Genomic DNA, 23,222 nt, shown 5'->3' with positions numbered 1-23,222 from the left:
TTTGGACACACCTACTCATTCAAGGGTTTTTCTTTATTTTTACTATTTTCTACATTGTAGAATAATGGTGAAGACGTCAAAACTATGAAATGACACATATGGAATCATGTAGTAACCAAATAAGTGTTAAACTAATATATATATATATATATTTAATATTTGAGATTATTCAAAGTAGCCACCCTTTGCCTTGATGACAGCTTTGCACACTCTTGGCATTCTCTCAACCAGCTTCATGAAGAATGCTTTTCCAACAGTCTTGAAGCAGTTCCCACATATTCTGAGCACTTGTAGGCTGGTTTTCCTTCACTCTGCGGTCCAACTCATCCCAAACCATCTCACTTGGGTTGAGGTTGGGTGATTGTGGAGGCCAGGTCATCTGATGCAGCACTCCATCACTCTCCTTGGTCAAATAGCCCTCACACAGCCTGGAGGTGTGTTTTTTGGTCATTGTCCTGTTGAAAAACAAATGATAGTCCACTAAGCGCAACCCATATGGGATGGCATATCGCTGTAGAATGCTATGGTAGCCATGCTGGTTAAGTGTGCCTTGAATTCTAAATAAATCACTGACAGTGTCACCAGCAAAGCACCCCCACACCATCACACCTCCTCCTCCAAGCTTCATGGTGAGAACCACACATGCAGAGATCATCCGTTCACCTACTCTGCGTCTCACAAAGACACGGCGGTTGGAACCAAAATCTCAAATTTGGACTCATCAGGACAAAGGACAGATTTCCACCGGTCTAATGTTCATTGCTCGTGTTTCTTGGCCCAAGACGTTTCTTGGTGACCTTTAGTTGTGGTTTATTTGCAGCAATTCAACCATGAAGGCCTGATTCACACAGTCTCCTCTGAACAGTTGATGTGATCTGTCTGTAACTTGAACTCGGCGAAGCATTTATTTGGGCTGCAATCTGAGGTGCAGTTAACTCGAATGAACTTATCCTCTGCAGCAGCGGTAACTGTGGGTCTTTCTTTTCCTGTGGCGGTCCTCACGTGAGCCATTTTCATCATAGCGCTTGATGGTTTTTGTGATTGCACTTGAAGAAACGTTCAAAGTTCTTGAAATTTTCCGCATTGACTGACCTTCATGTCTTAAAGTAATGATGGACTGGCGTTTCTCTTTACTTATTTGAGTTGTTCTTGCCATAATATGGAATTGGTATTTTACCAAATAGAGCTGTATACCACCCCTACCTTGTCACAACACAACTGATTGGCTCAAATGCATTAAGAAGGAAAGAAATTCCACAAATTAACTTTTAACAAGGCACACCTGTTAATTGAAAGAATCTAAAATATACTTGGAAGAATCTAAAATGTAAAATATATTTGGATTTGTTTAACACTTTTTGGGTTATTACATGATTCTATATGTGTTATTTCATGGGTTTGATGTCTTCACTATTATTATACAATGTAGAAAAAGGTAAAAATAAAGAAAAACCCTTTAATGAGTAGGTGTGTCCAAACTTTTGACTGATACTGTGTGTAGTTATGATGATTATGTTGAAATTAGGTTGATGTAACAACCTGTTAGTCAGGTTAAGTCAATGTATTAAAGTTTAAGTTTGAACCTAATTTCTATATTTACAACGCTGGTTGAAATGAGATGAAAACAGTTCTGGTTAATTACTTTTTTCAAATCCAATGTATTTTCTATGTTGATTCCACGTCACAATAAGTTCACAAATTACATTGAAACAACATTGAGTCAACCAGTGTGTGCCAAAAATCTATAATTTCTCATAAAGTGTGCACTTATGCCACCTTCACACATATTTAAAAGCATTTGCATCATATTTCTTATACCAATCCATGAAAGGAAGTAAACAAGTGCACACTTTGGGGGAAAGGATAGATTACTGGGATTCAAGGAATATCACATTAACAAGAAGAAGTTTTGTGTCAACATAATCATAGGGGCTGTGATTGCCATCCAAAATATGCACTCACCAACACGTGCCAAGACATGATCACTACTGGTTTGGAGAAGCTGTAGGCTGTAATCACAGCACTCAGTGAACACCGCACGACACTTCTTCACATCACTGGGTAGTTTAACCTTAAGTCTATTGGCACGGTGAGCACAGGTATCCAGGGTTGGGATTTGATGCAATCCCTGCCAGCAGCAGAAAAAGTCCCTGCCATATTGTTTGGCTGTGGGACAGAGACACAGTTAGGGCCCTGATTTATCTAAACAAAGTACAGCTTTTTCATCGTAACATTTAGAATAAAAATAACATTTGTTGTGATGGGGAGTTAGCTCACTATTTACTTGCCTTTCTCTTTCTGTTGGTCATAAGAGAGGGCACGCTTTGGTCTCACAGAAGCAGTGCATGTGTCATCTGATGGAGAGAACATACATGGATAAAAGTGTGTGTAAGGAGGCTTATTCTCAATGACGCTTACATGTTCTCCAGTCCTCCGCGACTTTATCTGTGTCTGAAATGGCACCCTATTCCCTTTATAGTGCACTACTTTAGACCAAAGGGAATAGGGTGCCATTTCGGATGCAGACTTTGACAGATACTGTACATTACCTTCAGATTGGGAAGCCTGAGCATTTGCATTGGTTATAAAAGTGAGTCCGGTGAGACGGAAGACATCAGCATTATCTTTGCCACCTCCTCCTCCACACCCTTGGTCACTTTGCTCAATGTGTCGGAGCACCTAAAGAAAGAAATAACAATGATTGTCACCTCACCTTCTACATGCCGGCTTTTTGCTTTCTATGAAATGTGCCCAGTTCAAGTCTTCAGTATTACATTTGGCGTAGTCGGCAGAATATTAATTTTATCAATAAATCCCCATTACTAAGGTTCCATTCACCAGAGAAAATGCCATTCATCCTCTCAGCACTAACCATGCTAACCATGCTCAATAATATGGAATAACCTGTAAAATGTACACTGTGTGTAATGCTGAATACATCTTTTAACTCTGAGTGCCAAACACAGATGTATTTTAAAAAAAAATGTAATGGACAATAATGTTTTCTTTTCTAACAAGTTAAGCATGGCTGTTGTGAGTCTTGAATGGTCTCACTCTTGTCACTGGGTCCTGGAGTGGGGCTCTAAGTGAGTAGACAGCAGTGTCAATAGCAGATAAGGCCACCAGGGAATCCTGCCCAGTTTTCACTTCAAATATCAGTTCATCCTTAGGCTTGTAATCCTTCTTACGAAATGAGAGCTCTGTCTAAGAGATAAACAAACAGAAAATGTTCTGGTGAATAAAGATGGGGTATGCTCATTGTGAAATGACAAATATTCTGTGCATTCTTAGCTTATTCACAGTTAAATGTGACAACACGATCAGGAATTAAGAGTTTTGAATGGGTTTTGGTGGAGGCGGAGCTACAGTACCTTAAGTGCATTGACACATTTGTCCTTGACATCTATCCACACTGAGTCGGCAACCAGCTCAGGTGTCTTCTCCCCATGCAGTATGTAGTAGACTAGCAGGCGTATTGATGGCACCATGTCTGAGGTCACTGTGAAACTAATGGCTTGGGAACCTGTACCTTGGAGACGCTTTTCAGAAGCAAACTTCACTATCTTACCCCTCGAGATGATCTGGCATAGAAGTCAGATAGGTAGGTCAGGAAGAGGTAAATTGTTAGAATTACATAACATTTTTAATTCTTTTTTTGTTTTATTACCTTTTTTTTACGGAAATCATTTTATTTTTTACTTTGACCTAATGGGGTATTATGTGTAGATCAGTGACAACAAATCCCAATTAAATCATTTTAAATTCCACTTGGTAACAAAACAAAATGTGAAAAAGCCCAAGAGGGGTGAATACTTATTATAGGCACAGTATGACTAGAAAACTAACATCACTTACCTGGTAGCTGAAAGTCTCAATTCGGAGGTAGCTGCGAGCATGGAAGTAGATTTGAATGCTGACATGTTGTCCAACTTGAAGGCCGGAGTAATCGGACGGCAAATCAATGTACAAGTAGCGTTCGTTGGGGGACGAGTATGCCTTGGCTTCAAGTGTATATTCCGCTTGACTACCGAAGGGTAACCTTTCATCAGCAGTCTTGAACTGAAACAACATTACAGCATTACATACATTCTATCCCAAGCCTCACAAAAACAACAGAAAAGAGAGCAAGCAATAGATGTGTGGCATGTGCAGAGCCTGTGGTCTAACGATAACATGCCTGGCTTAGACACATTTAAACTCCCTCTCCCCACTGGAGACTGGGATTCAATCCCAGCTCCAACCTTTCAATCTGTTTCTCCCACCTCCCTGTCTAAACAGTGTCAAAATACCTCCAGAAATATATATAAAAAATAGATGTACACTACAGTTCAAAAGTTTGGGGTCACTTAGAAATGTCCTTGTTTTTTAGTTTTTTTTAAAGTAAAGCTCATTTTTTGTCCATTAAAATAACATCAAATTGATCAGAAATAGAGTGTAGACATTATCAATGTTGTAAATGACTATTGTAGTTGGAAACGGCTGTTTTTTTTATGGAATATCTATATAGGCGTACAGAGGCCCATTATCAGCAACCATCACTCCTGTGTTCCAATGGCACGTTGTCTAAGCTAATACAAGTTTATAATTTTAAAGGCTCATTGATCATTAGAAAACCCTTTTGCAATTATGTTAGCACAGCTGAAAACTGTTGTTCTGATTAAAGAAGCAATAATACTGGCCTTTAGACTAGTTGAGTATCTGGAGCATCAGCATTTGTGGATTCGATTACAGGCTCAAAATGGCCAGAAACAAAGAACTTTCTTCTGAAACTCGTCCATCTATTCTTGTTCTAAGAAATTAAGGCTATTCTATGCGAGAAATTGCCAAGATACTGAAGATCTTGTACATCGCTGTGTACTACTCCCTTCACAGAACAGCGCAAACTTGCTCTAACCAGAATAGAAAGAGGAGTGGGAGGCCCCAGTGCACAACTCAGAAAGAGGACAAGTACATTAGAGTGTCTAGTTTGAGAAACAGACACCTCACAAGTCTTCACATTAAATAGCATGCACAAAACACCAGTCTCAATGTCAATAGTGAAGATGCGACTCCGGGATGCTGGCCTTCTAGGCAGAGTTCCTCTGTCCAGTGCCTGTGTTCTTTTGCCCATCTTAATCTTTTATTTTTATTGGCCAGTCTGAGATATGTTTTTTTATTTGCAACCCTGGCTAGAAGGCCAGCATCCCGGACTTGCCTCTTCACTGTTGACGTTGAGACTGTTTTTTTGCGGGTACTATTTAATGAAGCTGCCAGTTGAGGACTTGTGAGGTGTCTGTTTCTCAAACTAGACACTCTAATGTACTTGTCCTCTTGCTCAGTTGTGCACAAGGACCTCCCACTCTTCTTTCTATTCTGGTTAGAGACAGTTTACGTTGCTCTGTGAAGGGAGTAGTACACAGCATTGTACGAGATCTTCAGTTTCTTGACAGTTTCTCGCATGGAATAGCCTCAATTTCTCAAAACAAGAATAGACTGACGAGTTTCAAAAGAAAGTTCTTTGTTTCTGGCCATTTTGAGCCTGTAATCTAACCCACAAATGCTGATGTTCCAGATGATCAACTAGTCTAAATAAGGCCCGTTTTATTGCTTCTTTAAATCAGCACAACAGTTTTCAGTTGTGCTAACATAATTGCAAAAGGGTTTTCTAATGATCAATTAGCCTTTTAAAATGAGAAACTTGGATTAGCTAAAATAATGTGCCATTGGAACACAGGAGTGATTTTTTCTGATAATGGGCCTCTGTACGCCCATGTAGATTCCAATAAAAATCTGCCGTTTCCAGCTACAATAGTCATTTACAACATTAGCAATATCTACACTGTACTTCTGATCAATTTGATGTTATTTTAATGGACAAAAATGTGTTTTTCTTTCAAAAACAAGGACATTTCTAAGTGACCCCAAACTTTTGAACGGTAGTGTATGTCAAGCTGCCTTCACTTAATCAAACATTTAATGAGATTCAATCCACATTGGTACTTACAATAAATCTTGCACTCTCAGCTTCAGAATGAAGGTTGCAAATAAAAAGAGCAATCCCATCGTCCTTGGTCCTCTTACTGTTATCCACTGTCAGTGTAGGACACTGAAGTTTTTCGTCTACACCAAGTTTGTTTTTGATGAAGGAATTCACCAACTTCACTGGTACCAATGCCACAGGTTCCCCCAAGTGGTCCTTGACTGACACCTGGTGGCAAAACCCCCATACAGTCTTATTAAAAAGGGTTCCAAAAGGGTTCTTTTCAGTGGAATAGGTTTCTACCAAGACCCGTTTTCATCTGAAGAACCCTTTTTGGAATACAAGGCTTCTTTATAAGGCAAAGGGTTCTACCTAGAACCTTTAAAGGGTGTATATGAAACAAGGGATGGTGGAGAAGGAAACCATTCTGCAGGCACCATAACATTATTTTTCATTCTATTTGCTAACACTTGATCCCCAAAAAATAAACAATATGAATTTTAAACCAACAGTTTGCATAGTACCTTTGAACATTACGGACGTTTGTCGTTCTGAAACAATGGACTTTAACATCACTTGGGAACCATTCGATCAACTACAGAATCCCAGTACGCAAAAAAAAAATCCTCCCTCTTGCTATTTTCCACTCTACATACGCCCAAGGCTATACATTCTTTCCGCCAGCAGGGGCGAGTAGGAGTTTGCAGTTCAAGGTGTGATTTGCATCTCTGGCGAGTAGCCCTTACTCATAGGACCGCTATAAGCCCTTGGCTGGCCGCTTTTGCACCTATGCCGTTTAGCCTGCACTCAGAGGACAGCCATAAGCCCTAGGCAAGCCATCTAGCCATGAGAAAATTTGAAAGACAATAGCAAGGAATTTCTCTAATCTCAAATTCAGCCTGCCACTTTCCAGCTAACCACAGCTGCAAGCTGTTTTTGTTGTTTCTATAAATACCTTACATTTATTGTGATATTAATTACATTTATTAGTCAATTAAAAAACACAATTACAACCACACATCTGGACATAAGTAAATTAAAGATATATTGATTATGCCAAAAAATAGCCTACATTTTTTTTTGCTTTAATATACTATATTTCGAGGCAATAGCAATAATGCCACTCCCTAAACCGCCTCATCCACTTGAATAAAAGTGTTGATCACTACAAACAGTATGTGGCGGCACCTCTTAAACCCCACAGAAGAAGCCAAAAAACCTTAAACTGGAAGTTATCTTTCTTACAAACCTGTCTTTGATACTTGATATTAGTAGCTTTTAGAAAATAAAATTCCCCAGGCTTTTGGAACAAAACAACAGTTTAATTATTTTTTATGTATCATCACCGAATGTTTTGAAATACCGAAGAATAATACACTAGCGGCACCCATTCAGTCGATATAGATCAGGGAAGGGTAACTTTGATGGGGGTGAGGGTCACAAAAGATTTGAATGTTATAATGCAGGTTTGCTGCAAATTTACATATTTTAACATGGGGCAGAGAGAAGATTTTGCAATTTTATAACTAACTACACAATTTGCCATAGGGTGCAGAGGAATGTTTATTCATATTTTATATTTTTTTATTAACCCCTCCACCACTCCCCCTCTTCGGAGGACAAATATCTTTTAGTTTTTTTTACAGCTTTTTTGCTACATACATTTTACATACACATTTAGCATAACATTTTTACATGGTACTTATATATGTACTTATATATAAAGCAGTCACATAACAATAATACATTACCAAACATAAACTATTTAATTCCAACCCTCAGCCACTCTCAACCCATCCCACCTATCACCATAGACCACCCTTGTTTGGGTTCCATGTGCCATATATTTTTCAATTGTGCTGTGATGTTTTACCTAATTTTTTTACCTTTCGAATCGTATAGATTCCACAGATTGTGAGCTAAAGAGGAAAACCTTTACAGAAATAGTGTTATATTATTTAATGACTATGGCTTTCCAAACCGCCCAACACTGCTATTTGTAAGATTCATTTTAAGAGCATGTTGTGATTTTATTAACATTTCTGAACCTGTGAACATAAACAAGCTACATAGGGGCAATACCTGAATAAATGAGCTATTGATTCTGTCTCGTCGCAGCAAAATCTACACAGATGAGACTGTTGTATTTATTAATCTTTATTTAACCTAGGAAAGTCAGTTAAGAACAAATGATTATTTTCAATGACGGCCTAAGAACAGTGGGTTAACTGCCTTGTTCAGGGGCAGAACGACAGATTTTAACCTTGTCATCTTGCAACCTTTCGGTTGCAACGCTCTAACAACTAGGCTACCTGCCGCCCCATATATACATAGCATTCTGTTGGTGGCAAGAATTTTATATAACAATCTAAATTGAAAACTCTAAGTCTTGAATCAAGTGTAGTTTTTTGTACCAGTTCATAAACCATATTCCATAGAATTGTTACACTGGAAATCTCTTCCCATTTATTTTGAAACCTGTATGGGGCAGCTGTCAACATTTTTTTCCTCAAATTAAACTGGTATATTTTTTTGTTCATGCCAGTTCCTTTAAGCCAATTTGTATCTTTAATATATGGCCGACAAACAAGTTTTTGTGGTAGTGCTGCAATCAGTTGGTTGTAAGTTTGGATTGAGCAGATATTTTCGATAACTGCATATGTGACATAACTCCTCCGTTTCTATTCATAATATCATAAACAAATATAATATATATATATTTTTAAATTCCATAAAGAATGTTTTTTTTTTAAATGAATCAGTAAATTTGAATTTATCCATAACATTTGCAACCAGTTTGTATGGCTTGTTTAAGAAAGGGTGATACTTAAAAATAAAAAAAAGTTAAATTAGTCGGAAATTAGAAATTTGTATAAAGGCAAAAAGGCATTTTTTGAACAAAGGATGAGCCTTTCTTAAATCTTTTTAGGGATAAGGGGCAGTATTCGGAAGTTTGGATGACTGAGGTGCCCAAAGTAAACTGCCTGTTACTCAGGCCCAGAAGCTAGGATATGCATATGCATGGGAGTATTGGATAAAAACACTCTAAAGTTTCTAAAACGGTTAAAATAATGTCTGTGAGTACAATAGAAGTGATTTGGCAGGCGAAACCCCGAGGACAATCCATCCAGGAAAATGTATTTTGAGGTAATTGGATTATCCAATGCTTTTCTATGGCGAAGCCAAATTATTAGGACCCAGATTGCAGTTCCTATGGCTTCCACTAGATGTCAACAGTCTTTAGCAATTATTCGATGTTGTTGTTTTTTAAATGAAAAAGTAGTCTTTCTAAGTGTCACTCAGGTGGACTCTAGTCTTTTGGTGCGCATGAATGAGAGTGCGCTCTGTGTTGTTTTTCTCCGGTATTGGAAACAGTTTATTCCGTCTAAAATTGTATAGATTATTTACATTTTAGGGTACCTGAGGTTGGATTAGAAACGTTGTTTGAAATGTTTGAACCAAGTTTACAGGTAACTTATTAGATCCTTTGTAGGCATGTTGGGCGAGTTGGAACCTGTGTATTTCAGATTAAAACGCACCAAATAAACAGACATTTTGGGGATATAAAGAAGGACTTTTATCAAACAAAACGACCATTCATTGTGTAATTGAGACCTTTGAGATTGCAAAAAGATGAAGATCTTCAAAGGTAGGCGATTTATTTTATCGTTATTTCTGACTTTCGTGATGCACCTGTATGGTTGAAAAATGTTTTTCATGCTTTTGTATGCGGGGCGCTGTTCTCAGATAATCGCATGGTATGCTTTCGCCGTAAAGCCTTTTTGAAATCTGACAAAGTGGCTGGATTAACCTGTCTGAGCACGGAACCCGGTAGCGGGCTGAAATTCCACAACATACGGTGATCACTACATAAATAGTCATATTAAACATTCATGAAAATACAAGTGTCTCACATGTATCAAAAGCCTAGAATCTTGATAATCCAACTGCGTTGTCAGATTTTTAAAAGGATTTACTGCGAAAGAATACGATGTGATTATCTGAGGATAGAGCCCCATTAAAAAAAACTATTTCAACCAGCACAGGCTAACAAAATCACAAACTGCATTAAAATAAATTGTTTACCTTTGACGATCTTCGTCTGTTTGCAATCCCAATGCTCATTGTTACACAATGAATGATCTTTTGTTTGATAAAATCCGTTTTTATAGCCTAACACGAAACATTTTGTCAACCGCTTGTGTCGTGAATTCCATCTCACTCCATTTTCGACGACACATTCGAGGGTAAATACCCACACAAAATGTGACTTTTCCAGTCATGTTTGGTTTCATTGCAATCAACTGGTTTGTTTGTAACACAACCAAACCTGATGGGCCATTGACTGAAAGAAACCGATTTGAAGACAACAAGTAATGACATCACTGTGCACCAATGATATGACCACTGTTTCGTTGATTGACTGTATTTTAACCCAATGACCACTGATCATCTTGAAATCTAGCTGGGTAGATAGCCAATGAGCTGAGGTAAACGGCAATATGCAATTGTTATGTGTTGGAAGACCAACCCATGTAGTAAACTCCTGTGTAAAGAGAGTCCTTCGCTATTGAAGTTTTATACCGGGAAGAGCTACGCATATTACGCACAGCATTGTTTGGTAAACGCGCAGATTCAGCTGTTTATATATCAATCAGTATGGCGACTAAGTCAGGGAAAGCTAAATCGAAGTCTAGATATACAGGTGTACACACAATTTTAGAAGACATTGATCGGAAAAGTGAGACAGAGATTGTTGTAGGACGATTCATTTAGCGATTCCCAAGTGGAGGAATATTTTTTGAATGGAGAGGACATGTTTTGGACTGGTAAGTTCTTCTCATTCTAATGCCCTTGTTTGAAATTAATAATATGAAATATTATTTGTGATTTTAGAAGCAATAAATAATAATGTAATGCAAATGAAATGTGAGTTGCGTGTGTCTGCCGCCCCACCCCTTCCCACATGAAAAAGCCTATTTGAGGCTGTTGAGGGGAGGGCAGACCCACAACAATGGCCAAAGTGAAATGGAGACAGTAGATACAGCTGGTCTGTAATATAATAAAGACAGTAGATCTAGCAGGTCTATAATAATATATTCAACCTTAAGTTCCCTGTACTCTATACAGTGGGGCAAAAAAGTATTTGCAAGTTCTCCCACTTAAAAAGATGAGAGAGGCCTGTAATTTTCATCATAGGTACACTTCAACTATGACAGACAAAATGAGAGAAAAAAAACACCACAGCTCCATGTGGATGTGATAGCCATTGAGGTATGTAAACGTTACATTCACTTAGTCCAGATGGGACTTTGCTTATCTGTTCTTTCTTACACAGTATTTACTTAATTTCAATTTAACATTATTGTTTCAAACAGGGCCAGAAGTGAAACACTACAACGGGTCAACGTTGCCAAGTTTGGGCCACAGACATGAAGGGAAGAACATAGCTAACTGTTACCAACTTGAATGTAAATAAGTATTGGAAATATCTGCCATCTGTCTTTACAGACTATCACAATAAATGAACATAAAATATAGGGGGTGGAGGAAGAAATATGTTATAACATAGCTTGTCATTTATAATACTTCTCTTGCATTTTGTAGCTTCGGTTTCTGGCTGTAATGGGTGCCAAGGACCTGAAGTCGCCAGTGTTTTGGATGCTACCTGGCATTTTGTCAAATCGTCTTGCCATCGCCACAACCGGTGATAAGGCCTGTTTCAGGGACTTGTTTCTGAAAACCATTCTTCACAGTAAGTTTTGATATTATTAAATGAGTTAGTACTTTTAAGTACATTCTTAAACTCTTGTAAGACCATGTGCAATTCAAATGTATCTCAATGTTCTTTCTTTGTGTATAGGAGCCATTAGGAAGAACCCTACAACCCGAGTTGCCACGGATGAGGGGATCCAGATTCGTTACCTGAAAGGGGCCTCCGATTGTAAATATATGCTGCTACTACATTGTACCTTATTCCACTCACTATCCACATGGACAAAAAATGTCCATACAATATAGGCGATATAAATTAAAATATTATTTTTTTAAATCGTATTTTATTTTATATGCGTGCCTCTTGTACTTGATTTAGTTTATTTAGTATTTTTATTAGTATGTTATATATTTACAATGACACTTACTTGATTGCTTTCTTATGTTAAATGTTTTTGTTATTTGACTGGATTTGGATTTGATTTGTCATCACCAGTGGATCCAGGTGACCAGGACTGGCCCTTGTTATCTGATATATATTGTATACAAATAATAATTTACAGTACTTTGCCACAAACCTTTTTCAAATGGCACCCAAAGTATCTTAAATATTACAATTCAATGGTAACACTTCATTTGAATAGTCCATCTACAGATGCCCTAAAACATTTCAACTAACAAAACAAAAATATAAATGTAACATGCAACAGACCATTGCCTAATACCAGAATTAAGATGGACCTGCCTATTCCTTCACATAGGTACAGTGCCTTCAGAAAGTATTCAAACTCCTTGACTTGTTCCACATTTTGTTGTGATACAGCCTGAATTAAAAATGGATTGAATAAAATGTATATTTGATAGAACTTGAAGAATTTTGATAAGAATAATGGGACATTATTGTACAATCCAGGTGTGCAAAGCTTGGTTGTTGATCATTGCTAGACAACCATTTTAAAGTCTTGCGATAGATTTTCAAGCAGATTTAAGTCAAAATTGTAACTCGGCCACTGAGGAACATGCACTGTCTTCCTGGTAAGCAACTCCAATGTAGATTTGGCCTTATGTTTTTGGGTTATTGTCCTGCTGAAAGATGAATTAATCTCCCAGTGTCTGCTGGAAAGTAGACTGAACCAGGTTTTCCTCTAGGATTTTGCCTCTGCTTTGCTCCATTCATTTTCTTTTTTATCTGGAAGAACTCCCCAGTCCTTAATGATTACAAGCATCCCCATAACATGACGCAGCAACCACTATGCTTGAAAATATGGAGAGTGGTGCTCAGTAATGTGTTGTATTTGATTTACCCTAAACATAACACTTTGTATTCAAGACAAAAAGTTAATTGCTTTGCCACAGTTTTTGCAGTATTACTTTAGTGCCTTGTTGCAAACAGTTTTGGAATATTTGTATTCTGTACAGGCTTCCTTCTTCTCACTCTGTCAATTAGGCTAGTATTATGGAGTAACTACAATGTTGTTGTTCCATCCTTACAGGCATTAAACTCTGTAACTGTTTTAAAGTCACCATTGGCCATGGTTAAATCCCTGAGCGGTTTCCTTCCTCTCCGGCAACTGAGTTAGGAAGGACGCCTGTATCTTTGTAGTGACTGGGTATATATATACCACCATCCAAAGTGTAATTAATAACTTCACCATGCTCAAAGGGATATTCAATATCTGCTTTTTTTTGTACCCATCTACCAATAGGTGCCCTTCTTTGCGAGGCAATGGAATAGCTACCTGGTCATTGTGGTTGAATCTGTGTTTGAAATTCACTGCTTGACTGAGGGACCTTACAGTTAGTTAGTTGTAGGTGTGGGGTACAGGGATGAGGTAGTCATTCAAATATCAGGTTAAACACTATTATTGCACACAGAGTGAGACCGTGCAACTTATTATGTGACTTGTTAAGCACATTTTTACTCCTGAACTTATTTAGGCTTGCAATAACAAAGGGGCTGAATACTTATTGACTCAATACATTTCAGCTTTTCATTTATTACATGTATTTTAATATATATAATTCCACTTCTACATTATGGGGTATGTGTGTAGATCAGCGTCCCAAAACATCTCAATTTAATTCATTTTTAATTCAGGTTGTAACACAACAAAATGTGGAAAAAGTCAAGTGGTATGAATACTTTCTGAAGGCACTGTAGACCCCTTATAAATCTGAAGAAGATTTTTTATTATAACAATTTTTCTTTCTTTTAAATAATACTAGTGTTTACCTCAGTGTTAAACCGTAACATCAGGAGTTTGAGTAATCTGATCAGTTTAAAAAGATTGGTGTGAGAATGATTTAAACTGTACCTACTGTATATGGGAAGACTTTTGTATTTATCTGGTGGTCCCTTAATAATTGTGCATATGCAGTACTTAAATGCACACGTGACTCAGTATGCAATTTTCGGGGACCACTTTGGCTCGTGGGCGCTACTTTCAGAACTACTGGCTAAAAGGTATAAAAAAAGTACCAGGTAATATCTTTAACGTAGGTTGCAGGTGATTAATAGGTCCAATTGTTGGATATTCTCACTCTGGCTGGATTCCAATAGGAATTACACATCACTTTGCAAGTCAGCATAATATGACTTGCTGGCCTAATGTGGTCTGTAAGCCAGGAGTTTCCTAAAAACCACTGTGTTAGGGTATAACTAGGCACTCAAAGAAAGACCGTATGATATATGTAAGGTATTGTCATAAAGACTTTAATTTAAAATGCTAATAAGGCTGGTGGAACCATTCATAGAGGGTTCTAGGAAGAACCGGTAGAGGATAAAAGGCTTCTCGGTAGAACCATCGTAGAGGGTTTGAGGCAGAACCCTTCATACAGGGTTCTAGGTAGAACCACTTAAAAGGGATTCTATGAAGAACCCTACATAGAGGGTTCTATAGTAAGTAAAACCATCTGCAAAATGTTTGACCCTATGGGGACAAACTAAAGAACCCTATATGGTCCTACTTAGCACATTTGTTTCTAAGATTGTAGAATTAAGCAATAAGGCACGGGGGGGTGTGGTATATGGCAAATATACCATGGCTAAAGGCTGTTCTTAACATGACGCAACGAGGAGTGCCTGGATACAGCCCTTAGCCGTGGTATATTGGCAATATACCACAAACCCCAGAGGTGCGTTATTGCTATTATAAACTGCTTACCAATGTAATTAGAGCAGTAAAAATAATTGTTTTGTCATATCTGTGGTATACGGTATGATATCCCACAACTGTCAACCAATCAGCATTCAGGGCTCGAACCACCCAGTTTATAATTACAATTATGTAGTCATGTGAAGAGTAAGTACACCCCCTAGAAAGTGGTCTTATTTTTTTGCATATTTGGACAGATAGATATTTGAGCTACATTCCAACCACATTCATTGATAAAGGTTACCAAATTTAACAAATCACACAAAACATGTTTTACTTTGAAAATGTTGCAATTTCCAATGCGGAAGAAGTTCGTAGACCGCTACCTTTACCATCACATAAAATAGCTAAAATTAGAATCAGGTGCATGGAGGAGGTGGCATTATGGTTTGGGGCTGCTTTGCTACATCAGGGCCTGGCCAACATGCCATCATTGAGTCAACCATGAATTCAATATTGTACCATGGAATTCTTGAGGAAAAGGTGAGGCCATCTGTCAAAAAGATACAGCTGAACCGAACATGGATCTTGCAACAGGACAATGATCCAAAACACACAAGCAAAGCTACAACAGAATAGCTCAAAAATAAGAAATGGAGGGTTATGGGAATGGCAGAGTCAAAGCCTAGATCTCAATCTTGTCGAAATCCTGTGGGGGGCCATGCATGCAAGAAAGCCCTCAATCATGACAGCTGAAGCAGTACTGTAAAGAATGGGCAAAAATTCAACTGAGTCGATATAAGACTGATAGACAGTTACAAGAAATGGCTACATGGAGTTATCTCTACCAAAGGTGGCAACACCAGCTATTGAAGTTAGGGGTGTACTTGTTTTTTTCCACACCATGGAATTGCATTTCTGTAGATTTTTGATGAATAAATGATTGCAAAGTATAATATTTTAGTGTCATTTGTTAAATTAGGTTACCTTTATCTGTCAATAGTGTTGAAGTGAAGATTACATATCCACTTGTCCAAATATGTACAAAAAAGAGACTACTTTCCAGGGAGTGTACTTACTTTTTCACATGACTGTATTTACTTCTGTACAGTAGATCTTACAGTAAGGATATATTCGGTGTCGACTTAATTTGCAATTTTATTATTGCATGTATTTCAATTTGTGCATAAAAGATAGCTTGGTCCCAGATCTGTCATGTTTAGCAGAACAATGACCATAGGAGTTGGGAACTGTCAAAGGAGTATCTAGCAAGCATCAAGATGTGTCAAATAACAGTCTAAAAATCACTTGAGGGCAAATAAATCAGATTTGACCAATCAGACACAAGTCGCATGGCCAGAAATCAGATTTAGGTGGTTTGAAATTAGGCTTGAAATATCTGATTCCATGTGCTTTTTGAAAAATAACAGATTCTAATCAGGTATGCAACAAAATGGGATTTGAGTCACTACAAACTTCCAATATGAACAAGGCTATAGAGGTGCCCTACCCTGATAGCGTATGGCAGTCCTGGTTTGATGAAAGGAGGAGTAGCGACAAGACTCAGTCTGTACGGGGACTTTAGGAACTTCACATTGGCCATCTCAGCTTCCTGGGAGATACCACCTAGAGAGATTAAAAATAACCTTGTCTGATCAAAAATAGAGTAATAATATGTTCCTGCTAAACTAAATGATGCAATCATTTTGCAATAATGGAATGATCTTCTTTGAATAATCAATCAAACTCTAGGTCAAAGTGAGCTCATCTTAGATGCATTACTATTGTTTAAATGGATAGGCCTAATGGAGCAGATTTTTTTATAGAGTATGTATTTTGGCATCAATACTGGTATGTGTATAACAAGGGGGGCCTACACTGTGCGTCTCTCACCAGTTGGCTCTTGTACCATCACAGCCAAATACAGGAACTTTTCCACCATCCCTTCCAGTTCTTTGGGTCCATCTTCAAGTGATAGAGCTTTCTTCATGTTTATGCACACATCCACGTCACCACTTTCTGTCATCTGAAAGGTTTGATCACAATTTTGCTTAAAAACCCCAGTGGCTCTAGAAGATCAACGTGAAACAATAATATCATATAATAATATTTATTATATGATATATTTAGCTGAAATTTTTATCCAAAGCGATTTACAATCATATGTGCATACATTTTTCTTGTGGGTGGCACCAGCGGGACTCGAACCCACTATCTTCTTTCTCCATGTGTAGTGCACTGACACACACACCCAACCGCACAAACATAACTTGTTACTCATAACTAATTCTTACTTGCTCTCTTCTCACTGATTTGTGTAGGATGACAGTTGTTTTCCCAATGTATCCAAACCGTAGGAATACGTCTGCATTTGCAACTGGAGCACCATGAATATACCTGATACACAGCACAAATAACAAAAAATCTCAATATCTTCCAGGATAATGTAGAACCGCAAAATGATCAGACAGACTGAATATTGTTGGATTGAGACAAGACAACTTAATGAAGAATTAATGCAACAGTATAAGCTAAAATTATTATTATATATTATTATATATATATATATATATATATATATATATATACACTGCTCAAAAAAATAAAGGGAACACTTAAACAACACAATGTAACTCCAAGTCAATCACACTTCTGTGAAATCAAACTGTCCACTTAGGAAGCAACACTGATTGACAATACATTTCACATGCTGTTGTGCAAATGGAATAGACAACAGGTGGAAATTATAGGCAATTAGCAAGACACCCCCAATAAAGGAGTGGTTCTGCAGGTGGGGACCACAGACCACTTCTCAGTTCCTATACTTCCTGGCTGATGTTTTGGTCACTTTTGAATGCTGGCGGTGCTTTCACTCTAGTGGTAGCATGAGACGGAGTCTACAACCCACACAAGTGGCTCAGGTAGTGCAGCTCATCCAGGATGGGACATCAATGCGAGCTGTGGCAAGAAGGTTTGCTGTGTCTGTCAGCGTAGTGTCCAGAGCATGGAGGCGCTACCAGGAGACAGGCCAGTACATCAGAAGACGTGGAGGAGGCCATAGGAGGGCAACAACCCAGCAGCAGGACCGCTACCTCTGCCTTTGTGCAAGGAGGAGCAGGAGGAGCACTGCCAGAGCCCTGCAAAATGACCTCCAGCAGGCCACAAATGTGCATGTATCTGCTCAAACGGTCAGAAACAGACTACATGAGAGTGGAATGAGGGCCCGATGTCCACAGGTGAGGGTTGTGCTTACAGCCCAACACTGTGCAGGATGTTTTTCATTTGCCAGAGAACACCAAGATTGGCAAATTCTGGCGCCCTGTGCTCTTCACAGATGAAAGCAGGTTCACACTGAGCACATGTGACAGACGTGACAGTCGGGAGACGCCGTGGTGAATGTTCTGCTGCCTGCAACATCCTCCAGCATGACCGGTTTGGCGGTGGGTCAGTCATGGTGTGGGGTGGCATTTCTTTGGGGGGCCGCACAGCCCTCCATGTGCTCCCCAGAGGTAGCCTGACTGCCATTAGGTACCGAGATGAGATCCTCAGACCCCTTGTGAGACCATATGCTGGTGCGGTTGGCCCTGGGTTCCTCCTAATGCAAGACAATGCTAGACCTCATGTGACTGGAGTGTGTCAGCAGTTCCTGCAAGAGGAAGGCATTGATGCTATGGACTGGCCCACCCGTTCCCCAGACCTGAATCCAATTGAGCACATCTGAGACATCATGTCTCGCTCCATCCACCAACGCCACGTTGCACCACAGACTGTCCAGGAGTTGGCGGATGCTTTAGTCCAGGTCTGGGAGGAGATCCCTCAGGAGACCATCCGCCACCTCATCAGGACCATGCCCAGGCGTTGTAGGGAGGTCATACAGGCACGTGGAGGCCACACACACTACTGAGCCTCATTTTGACTTGTTTTAAGGACATTACATCAAAGTTGGATCAGCCTGTAGTGTGGTTTTCCACTTTAATTTTGAGTGTGACTCCAAATCCAGACCTCCATGGGTTGATAAATTTGATTTCCATTGATCATTTTTGTGTGATTTTGTTGTCAGCACATTCAACTATGTAAAGAAAAAAGTATTTAATAAGAATATTCCATTCATTCAGATCTAGGATGTGTTATTTTAGTGTTCCCTTTATTATTTTGATTTATATATATATATAAATGTATAACGTATCTCAATCCAACAATATTCAGTCAGTCTGATCATGCAGAATGAATATTTTTTATATTTTTTAAATGTACCCCTTTTTCGTGGTATCCAATTGTTTAGTAGCTACTATCTTGTCTCATCGCTACAACTCTCGTACGGGCTCGGGAGAGACGAAGGTTGAAAGTCATGCGTCCTCCGATGCACAACCCAACCAAGCCGCACTGCTTCTTAACACAGCACGCATCCAACCCGGAAGCCAGCCGCACCAATGTGTCAGAGGAAACACTGTGCACCTGGCAACCTTGGTTAGCGTGCACTGCACCCGGCCCGCCACAGGAGTCGCTGGTGCGCGATGAGACAAGGATATCCCTACCGGTCAAGCCCTCCCTAACCCGGACGACTTGTGCATCGCCCCACGGACCTCCCGGTCGCGGCCTGTTGCGACAGAGCCTGGGTGCGAACCCAGGGTCTCTGGTGGCACAGCTGGCACTGCAGTACAGCGCCCTTAACCACTGCACCACCCGGGAGGCCCCAGACTGAATATTGTTGGATTGAGATACGTTTCAGTTAAAAAAACATAACTTTTCTGTTCTTAAACCCACCTGGCGGATATCTTGATCTTAAAAGCTTCAAAAGTACCGAAACTGATGTAGTTAGCCTGTGGCTGCATGTGGATGGATAGACTGGGTAATACTAATAATAAAGAAAGCACAGTTAAACTCAAAAGTTAGACTCAAAAGTGTCTAAATAAATGTAACTTGGTGGGAGGTATAATAAAACAATGTTTTAAGTACAATTCAATCATCAATCACAATCAATGTTTCTTGTAGAGTTACCGTATTCTTTGACTTCAAATTCAGCTTTGTTTTTTGTGGTGAACTCATCTGTGTAAGAAGCTTCAATTATCCAGATACCTAACCTATGACATGGACCACACCGTATGTACTGTCATTAATGATACATACAACTGATATTATCATGCTGAATCATGACTAACAGTGTGATGTCAAATGTTGTGTTGTAGATACCACTTACTTAGGTTTTAGAGGGATTTTGAAAGGATTTTGCATTGATGGGATTCCATTGACATCTGTCATGTCTACAATTTCCACCTTCTGTAACTCTGGGTCCTATACATTGCCAGACAAAAGAAAGAACCATATCAATGTAGTGTATGGCTAAGTGTATGACTAAGTGTATGACTAAGTGCATCGCTACTGCCTTCCTGACCTAGAAGTACTGTCGTCCAGGACTCAGAAATAACTTAGTTTAACTGGATCACTGGTGTTGAAGGTGCTTCGTAAAGGGACCGTTCACCCAAATGACAAAGTTCCATGTCATTCCAAAGAGTAGGTTTAACTGAGCAAATTAAATGTGACCATACTTTATCGCTCATATATCATCAATTATGCTATTTAGGTCTATATAGAATTTGCAAAGTCATCAACAGCTATTGTTTCAATTCAACCCAGAATTCAACTAAAAATAGACAATAGAATAGGCCTAGGGATTTAAGCTCGGGTTGATTTCAAATGTAAGGATATTTAGTGATATTGAATTGTTTAGTTTAACAACGCCACCAATTATCTACATTTTAAGGAGAAGTATCGGCTGGTTGGATAGTTCCATCTGTGCGACTGACTTAGTCTGGAGTTAATTCCATTATGTCTACAAATTCATAATTGATATGTTGGATTCGGTAAGATTTGAGCTCGATCCAGGCTATATCACAATCGGCCGTGATTGGGAGTCCCATAGGGCGGCGCACAATTAGCCCAGCGTCGTCAGGGTTTGGCCGGTGGAGGCCGTCATTGTAAATAAGTATTTGTTCATAAATATTCTTTAACATATGTAAGGGATAATCAATGAGGGACTATGCGTTCTATGGAAAATAATGAACTACGTGGTGGAACGTTATTTGGATGAATTTATTCATACTATTTCATCCTTCCACAGGATATAATCCCGAAACAAATCTAAGGTTGCTACCCAAGCCGGCTGGTCGTTCGTTCTATCGGTTCGGTTGCTAGAGACGCGACCCAGTTTTACAGTCTTTTTGTTCTGTATCTATGGACACGACCCAGTCGTTCGTTCTAAATGTTCCATTGCCATACTGGCTGGCAACAGTCTTATCCCTTGCTTGCTAGCTAGTCAGCCAACTACGACTAATTTAGCCAGAATAACAGCAAAGTAGCTGCATTTGTTTGAACTGTTTTCTAGAGACATTTATTTGGATACAACAATAACAATGAGATAACGAGGCGCGATTTCGCCTGGCATATAGAATGTGCTCTCTCGTCAGGTCACTGTTGTTCAGAGGAGCTAGCTAGCTAGCTAACACAATCATTTCAAACTGAAGCTGGAAAGACTGCAAACTAGCTGCACTTAATTTCACATTTTTTCTATTTACATTTCTTTGTCTATATCCATAAAAATGATGCCAATTGATTAATGATTTCGACTGATTGAGAAACGCTGCCTGCCATTCTGTCTCGTTCCGACTCCCGACACATTCATTATTATGGGACAGCAGATCGAATTTGAATATTGAAACAATGTTGCAAATGTCGGAGACAGAGAAGTTTTATTCAAATCTCCGCTGTTAAAAACTAAATGTGAGATAATGTCTAGATGCTTTTTATAGTGGAGATCAAGTGTATAAAGTGCTTGGCTGGGTTGATGAGACAGTGGATTGCCAGTCAGATGGAACAGAAGTAAATAGGCATTTTAACATCATAGATGTAGCTGGTGGTAACTTGTGGAAAAGACACCGGCTGGAATGCAGTTTTAACCAATCAGCATTCAGGATTAAACTCACCGGTTGTAGAAGTAAGGGATAATCAACGAGGGGCTATAAATTCTACAGAAAATAATGAACGAATGTGTCTTCCACAGAGTGCATTATTTTGGCTAGCACGTTTGCTAGATAGCTACAGTAGTTGCCTTGGTAACCAAACAAACATACTTGCTACTTTAGCTAAACATATTTGTGTCCGAGTAAAAAAAAAAGTATACTAATGCAAAATACTCCAGTCTGAATTTAGACGACATAAACCAGGTAGAGAATGTGTATAAATGATAATGAATTTACATGTTCTAATAATTTAATCTAAGGAATGTTTTTCTTCAGTCACAGTATTTTCAATATAGAGCTATTTTGGTTAGTAGCACTATTTTGGTTGATTTTGTAGTCTCAAGCTAGTGAGTTTATTCAAATGTTTCATCAAGAATATGGGCAAAATGTTATTATTGACAATGAATGGGAATGTTGTTCTCATGTCATATAGTTGCAACATTTACTATCAATATAGCATTAAAAATAGTTTTCCAGATTGTATTTTGGCGATTATTTTTCGCACTGCAAATATTGGGTCTTGACTGAGACCACCTGGTTCAATTTGGGTCCCGAGGCAAAACCAGTTGAGGACCACGGATGTAAAGAATGCATGTTCAAGATAGCATGCATAGGTTGTCGCAGTTCCGTGGAGATCTTCACAGTTTCTGTAATAATCTGTGCAGATTGTCGAACGACATTGATCAATTGCAACATATACATTTAATGTAATCTCAACTGCAATCCAGGTCATTTGGTTCCGCTATTAGATAAAGCACAGTGATAACACAATATGTTGTATAAATAAACTAAATATCTGACACTGTATTCCCATTTAAACTTTGCTGTGCTTTTAGTGTGGGTGACACCTAAACCAAAAATCAAACATTGTTTTTCCATTGGAATATGGTTGTGCTTTTAGATGGTTGAAATAATAGTGAAAACTAACTTTTGGCTGTCTTTTTATGTGGGTAAATAAAGGTTGTAATCTCATTGATTTGTGATACACTCACCCTGAAAGTTAGAGTCACAGGTCGAAGGGCTGGCTGCAGATCTTCATTGAGAGAGAATGCTCGCACTTTCACTGTTGGATAATGCTTAGCATTAGAAGGGGTATGTGTATCCACTTCTCACAATGGCATACAACTAGCAACGGATACATTCAAACACATATGCACATTACGCACCAATACACGCGCACAATGCTGTTATCATCCTCACCTGATTGTTCTGGGGTATAAATGCCTTTGTCAGTCTGAATGAAGAGGAAGCCATTTTTACGAGAGACTGGTATCTTCACGTGCTGCGCAAACTGTTCTGGAACTATAACTTCAAGGTATGCATGAGTGGCATCCTTAAGGAACGTACTAGGGAAAATCTGTGGAGAGTTAATATATTGATTTTAAAAATCCTCAAATAAAATTCATACAAACCTGGTATGCCCTATTGCAAAGAAAG

At 38.8% G+C, this 23,222-nt stretch overlaps 1 protein-coding gene across 2 annotated transcripts in view; it reads right to left on the bottom strand.

Moving 5' to 3' along the window:
* Positions 1-23,222, bottom strand: part of c5 (complement component 5) — a 56,907-nt gene that overhangs the window by 32,819 nt on the left and 866 nt on the right. For both annotated transcript variants that reach the window (XR_003860876.2, XM_029638564.2), the window contains exons 3-17: positions 22,986-23,142; positions 22,778-22,848; positions 19,967-20,061; positions 19,768-19,850; positions 19,534-19,624; positions 17,064-17,166; positions 16,663-16,795; positions 16,280-16,395; positions 5,984-6,187; positions 3,856-4,059; positions 3,372-3,581; positions 3,055-3,204; positions 2,550-2,679; positions 2,289-2,354; positions 1,963-2,166 (exon numbers count right to left, since the gene is read on the bottom strand). Coding sequence is in view for 1 of the 2 variants with exons in the window: in XM_029638564.2 (XP_029494424.1) it covers positions 1,963-2,166; positions 2,289-2,354; positions 2,550-2,679; positions 3,055-3,204; positions 3,372-3,581; positions 3,856-4,059; positions 5,984-6,187; positions 16,280-16,395; positions 16,663-16,795; positions 17,064-17,166; positions 19,534-19,624; positions 19,768-19,850; positions 19,967-20,061; positions 22,778-22,848; positions 22,986-23,142 (2,017 nt within the window). In the remaining variant the exon portion in view is untranslated. The remainder of the gene's footprint in view (positions 1-1,962; positions 2,167-2,288; positions 2,355-2,549; positions 2,680-3,054; positions 3,205-3,371; positions 3,582-3,855; positions 4,060-5,983; positions 6,188-16,279; positions 16,396-16,662; positions 16,796-17,063; positions 17,167-19,533; positions 19,625-19,767; positions 19,851-19,966; positions 20,062-22,777; positions 22,849-22,985; positions 23,143-23,222) is intronic.

The sequence above is a fragment of the Oncorhynchus nerka genome, linkage group LG27 (assembly GCF_034236695.1).
Source record: "Oncorhynchus nerka isolate Pitt River linkage group LG27, Oner_Uvic_2.0, whole genome shotgun sequence".
Lineage (NCBI taxonomy): Eukaryota > Metazoa > Chordata > Actinopteri > Salmoniformes > Salmonidae > Oncorhynchus > Oncorhynchus nerka.
Note: the sequence above shows the minus strand (reverse complement) of the source record. Positions and strands in the feature narration are given on the sequence as shown.